Here is a 4870-nt window from a genome sequence, read left to right as displayed (position 1 = left end):
AGCAGCTAAAAGCAGGCGTGATCCATGACATAAACCCAGGAAATCCCCACATCGGGCGTCCCATGAGCTGATTTTGGCCTTTGCCCTCCCAAAGACACACAGCTGTCCTGCACTGGCAGCAGGTCAGGAGAGAGAGGTGGACGCAGCACCAGGGACGTTCGTTGGGATCCACAGGGAACGGACACAAGTTCCTGCTGCCAAACGCCCCAGGGAAGGGAAAACCAGACGAAGGACGCCAGAGGGAAGGCCTCCACCCACCTGGTTTGGTGTCCAGGGTTTTCAGCTTGGCCAGTTTCTTCACCTTCACCTGCTTGGGCAGGTCACCTGTGACACACAGGGGACAACTCAGGCTCTGTCCCTTCCTGGTGGGACTCTGCCAGGGGGACACCCAGCCCTGCCCTTGTCCCTCTTCCCTCAGAGCAATCCCAGCTCCCTTCCCGGCTGGAATTCTGGAACAAGGATGTGCTAAACCAGCTCCTCATCCCCAGGGTCTCCTTGGCTTCCCCATTAACAGAGGTGCTCAATGAAGGAGAGGAGGTTTCTCTTGCTCTCTCTCCTCTCCTCTCCTCTCCTCTCCTCTCCTCTCCTCTCCTCTCCCCATTTCCTGCCCAGGAAGGGCTTTTCCTCTCCTGGAAGCTCCAGGACAGCAATTCCTGCTCCCCACTCCCTGCCCCAGCTCTGTGCTCATCCCACACACAGCCAGAGCCAGAGGGGGCTGCCGGGCGCTCCCAGGAATGCAGGGAGGGAATCCCGGCCCCGGCAGCTCCCTGCAGCCTCCAGCTGCTCCTCCAGCCCCACAGAGCCCTGGGCCCAGCTCCCCTGGCACCCTGAGCTCCCCTGGCACCCAGAGCACCCCTGACAGGCACCCTGAGCTCCCCTGGCACCCCGAGCTCACCCGACATCCGCAGCTCTCCCCCCCGCAGGATGTGCGGCCAGTGCTGCAGGGTCTTGATGAAGAAGGGGTTAGTGACGCCCACGACGATGTTGGGCCTGGAAGGAGGGGACAGGCTGAGCCCCTGTGGCTGTGGGTGTCCCTCAGGGGTGGCAGGGCGCCTCAGGGGGCACTCACGGGGCCTGGGTGCGGGTGGTGTATTCCTTGAACTCGCTGTCGTGGATGGGGGAGTAGGGCCGGAAGTCACAGCAGTAGCGCAGCGGGGCCAGGCAGCTGCAGGGACAGGGACAGGCACGGTCACCCTGGGCACGGCACAGGGACCCCAGGTATGGCACGGGGCACCTGGGATGGGGCCTGGAGCAGCGCACTGTCCTGCCACAGGTGACATTGCCAGGGATTCAGGGAGGTTGGAAAAGCCCTCTCAGCCCATCCAGTCCCAGCTCTGCCCCATCCCCACCTTGGCCCCAGCCCAGAGCCCTCAGTGCCACCTCCAGGAATTCCTTGGACACCTGCAGGGATGGGCACTCCAAAGCTCCCTGGGCAGCCCCTGCCAAGGCCTGAGCGCCCTTTCCATGGGGAAATTCCTCCTGAATCATGACCTATCACAGCCACAGAGCTTGTGCTCTGTTACATGCTAGGGCAGACACCTGGTAACGATGAGCTTCCCTTGGCTAATCCTTTCCAACTCAGTTTCTTTAATGTGCTTTAGAACAATTATGGGCTCAGAAGAGCCACATGAAGAATTAGGATCTTTAAATGAAGAAACTGCACTGCAAGAAGTGGTAACCCCAAGATGATCCAGTGATCACACTTGGAGGAGACCCCCATTTCTCCCTTCCAGGTTTCCAGTCTCACCCACCTGTACAGGACTACAAAGTGTGCTCAGGGACAATTTACAGCCCTCAGCACCCCTGGGCTCCTGTCCAGCCGCTGGCACAGCACCCCCAGGGCCCTTCCCAGCTTTCCAGCCCCTCTGCCCCAGCCTGGAGCGCTGCAGGGCCTTGGGGTGACCCAAGGGCAGGACCTGGCACTTGGCCTGGTTGAACCTCTCTGGAGAAGCTCCAGGTTTGTGGGGTTTTGTGCTAAGACAGCTCAGAGCTGGGCAAGAACATTCCTCAGGGCTGGAACCATAAGGGAAGATTCCTTTGTACTCCTCTCTATCCTTGCTGGAATATCAGCATGGAATATTTGCAGTTTGTCTTGCAAAGTTTCCAGAACCAAACTAAACCAAATCCAGGTGAGCAGCACAGAGCAGATGGGAGAGGGAAAAGCTGCCAGAATTTGCTGTCCCAGCTCCCAGTCCCTGAGACCGAGGGTGTTACCTGGTGAGGGCCAGGACCATCTCTGAGGACATGGTTGGGGACGGTGCCATCACCACCATGGGCTCCCCCAGCAGCATCAGCTCCCACAGCATCTGGATATGGATCAGCACCGGCTGGAAGCACCTGGGATGATGGGAACAGGCCGAGCTCAGAGGGGCAGTTCAGGACAGACCAGACCCAGCTGTGGCCTGCAAGCCCCCCCAGGTGTGCTTCCATGCGGGAATTTGAGATCTAGGATGGACCTTTAGCATTCCACAGGGGAATTCAGGTGTCACTCAGTTGTTTTACACGAGGTTAAAGGGAACGCTGTAAGCAAAGCCAGGCAATCTGTGATCAGGGAATCCTGGAATGGTTTGGGTGGGAAGGGACCCCAAAGCCCCTCCAGTGCCACCCCTGCCATGCTGGGGCCTCTCTGGACTCTCTCCAGCAGCTCCAGGTCCTGCTGCTGTGTCCCCAGGGCTGGGGCAGCTCTGCAGGTGGGCTCTCACCTGAGGGGCACAGGGACAGGATCCCCCCTCCCCTGCTGGGATCAGCCCAGCGCTGGGGGGGTCTGGGCTGGGCCAGGTCCAGCTCTCACCCCCAGCACCCCCAAATCCTTCTCCCAGGGCTGCTCCAGCTGCTCATTCCAGCCTGGATCGATCCCAGGGCTTGCCCTGACCCGGGTGCAGCACCTTGGACTCGGCCTTGCTAAACCTCAGGAGGTTCCCATGGACAAACGTTGCTCTCAGTGTCTGAGAGAGCAGAACACTCCTGGATTCCAGAGGATGGCTACGGGAATGGCACCTCCAGGCTGGGACACTCCCGCGGATGCTCTGGGCAGAGCTGGGGAGGACACGGCCCCTCCCCTGCCCCGGGGCTGCGCAGGGCACAACCCTGAGCTCCAACCCCGCCCAGCATCCCAAACGAGTCCCTGGAACGAAGCAGTGTCCGATTCCGCACCATCCCAGGGATTCGTGGGATGCTCCCAGCAGGGAGAGGGCGGCAGGAGGAGGGGAGAGGGTTGGGAGGAGCCTCTCACCTGAACAGATCCAGTTCATGAACACTGGGGAGAACCAGGGGGGCTGGCAAGAGATTCTGGATGAGGAAGGGAGAAAAGCCCGTTAGTAACTGTTAGTGAACGGTGAGGAGACGGGAGCATCCGGCTGGAATTCCACCTGCACTGAGCAACTGCCACAGAGGAACACGGAACCACCCTGAGGCGTGAGCAGGAGCAGGGCTGGGTGCAGCACTCAATCCCAGTTTAACTCCTGTGCCTGTAACTAAGGAAGGTTCCCTCCTTTCCCAGATGGGAAGGGCTGCCCTTGTCTGCTCCTTTATCTTCCAGGGTTTCCTCTGGTGGGAGAGAGCCTGAGGCAGACAGAGCCGGGCAGGGTTAGAGATGTGGCACCAAAGCAGTGTTAGTCACAGCAGAGGGAAGGGAAAGGGGCACGAATCCAAAGCAAATTCAAAACAACTCGAAGGTGAAGGCAGGAGACCCAGCAGGGCCTGAATTCCCAGGAAAAGCAAGGGGACAATGAGGAAAGCACCCGGATCGGGTGCAGAGAATCCTGTGTGACTCCAGACACGAGAGCCTGCAGTGGAACCACGGGGACCACACGGATCCCAGGCCAAAGGGGTTCCCAACAGGATTCAGGATCCAGCTCTTCCCAGCCTGCTGCCTCCGTGCCACCCCCTCACCTCCTGGTTGCACTGCTTCACGGGGCTGGAGCCTGGCTTGTCCACCCGGGACGGGATCCTCACCTGCAGTGCAGAGAGAGCAGGGATCACCCTGGGATGGGATCGGCAGGGGAGGAACTTCCCCGGTCACCAATTCCAACTGCTGGACTGGAAAGGTTGGGAATGTGGAGTGAACAGGGATTTAACACCCAGGACTGGGGGATACAGGTCCCTTCCCGCTGGCACAGCCCAGGTACCTGGATGACAACTCCCATCACGGGCAAGTTCAGGGTCTGGCCTGGCACCGGCGGGGGCCACTGGTCGATCTCGTTGCACACTGAGGGACACAGGGGAGGGAAGAGTCACCTGAGGGAAAAGCCAGCTCATCCTGGGGTTCTGACACGGAATTATTCCCTGCTCCCAGCTCACACATCCCCCTGGCTCGTGGCAAACCCAGAGCAGGTAAAGCAGGAAGAATGACATGGGCAATAAAGGCCCGGCAGAGGGGCAGCGGATTCCTGGCATTGGGAATGCCCTGCACTCCTTGGGAATGCCCTGCATCCACAGTGACAGCCCCATCCCCTCCCTTCCCAGCAATCCCTCCTTCACACCTGCTTATCACTTGGACAAGCAGGAGGAAGTCCTTCCCTGCTGGAATTTACTCCAGAACGAAGCCATTTGGAGCATTCCAGCTGTTTTTCAGGAACCTCCCGATCCACCCCTGCACTGCCAAGCTGGAATCCCTGCTCCCAGCTCACCTGCCTCCAGGCAGGGCTCCAGCTTGTCGAAGTATTCCGGAGCAATGAGCTGCAGCAGGCACTGGAACAGGTTCACGTAGGGAAGGCGGGACACGAGCACCAGGGACTGGGAAAGGCACATCTGGGATCAGGACCCCCCTGACCCCACCACTGCACGTCTCTGTACTGCTCAGAGAGGGATCAACTCAAAAAACCCAACCCAAAATCCATGGAGCAGCTCCCAAGCAGCACTTGGGTGGAAT

At 59.7% G+C, this 4870-nt stretch overlaps 1 protein-coding gene across 1 annotated transcript in view; it reads right to left on the bottom strand.

The window, feature by feature from the left end:
• DENND6B (DENN domain containing 6B) overlaps nucleotides 1–4870 on the bottom strand; it is a 12020-nt gene that overhangs the window by 3676 nt on the left and 3474 nt on the right. Inside the window, exons 6-13 of the mRNA XM_017739383.1 lie at nucleotides 4629–4734; nucleotides 4128–4207; nucleotides 3892–3954; nucleotides 3233–3288; nucleotides 2215–2337; nucleotides 1070–1165; nucleotides 896–990; nucleotides 259–324 (exon numbers count right to left, since the gene is read on the bottom strand). Coding sequence (XP_017594872.1) covers nucleotides 259–324; nucleotides 896–990; nucleotides 1070–1165; nucleotides 2215–2337; nucleotides 3233–3288; nucleotides 3892–3954; nucleotides 4128–4207; nucleotides 4629–4734 — 685 coding nt within the window. The remainder of the gene's footprint in view (nucleotides 1–258; nucleotides 325–895; nucleotides 991–1069; nucleotides 1166–2214; nucleotides 2338–3232; nucleotides 3289–3891; nucleotides 3955–4127; nucleotides 4208–4628; nucleotides 4735–4870) is intronic.

The sequence above is a fragment of the Corvus brachyrhynchos genome, unplaced genomic scaffold (genome assembly GCF_000691975.1).
Source record: "Corvus brachyrhynchos isolate BGI_N302 unplaced genomic scaffold, ASM69197v1 scaffold197, whole genome shotgun sequence".
In the NCBI taxonomy this organism is placed as follows: domain Eukaryota; kingdom Metazoa; phylum Chordata; class Aves; order Passeriformes; family Corvidae; genus Corvus; species Corvus brachyrhynchos.
This window is presented reverse-complemented; position numbering and strand designations above follow the sequence as displayed.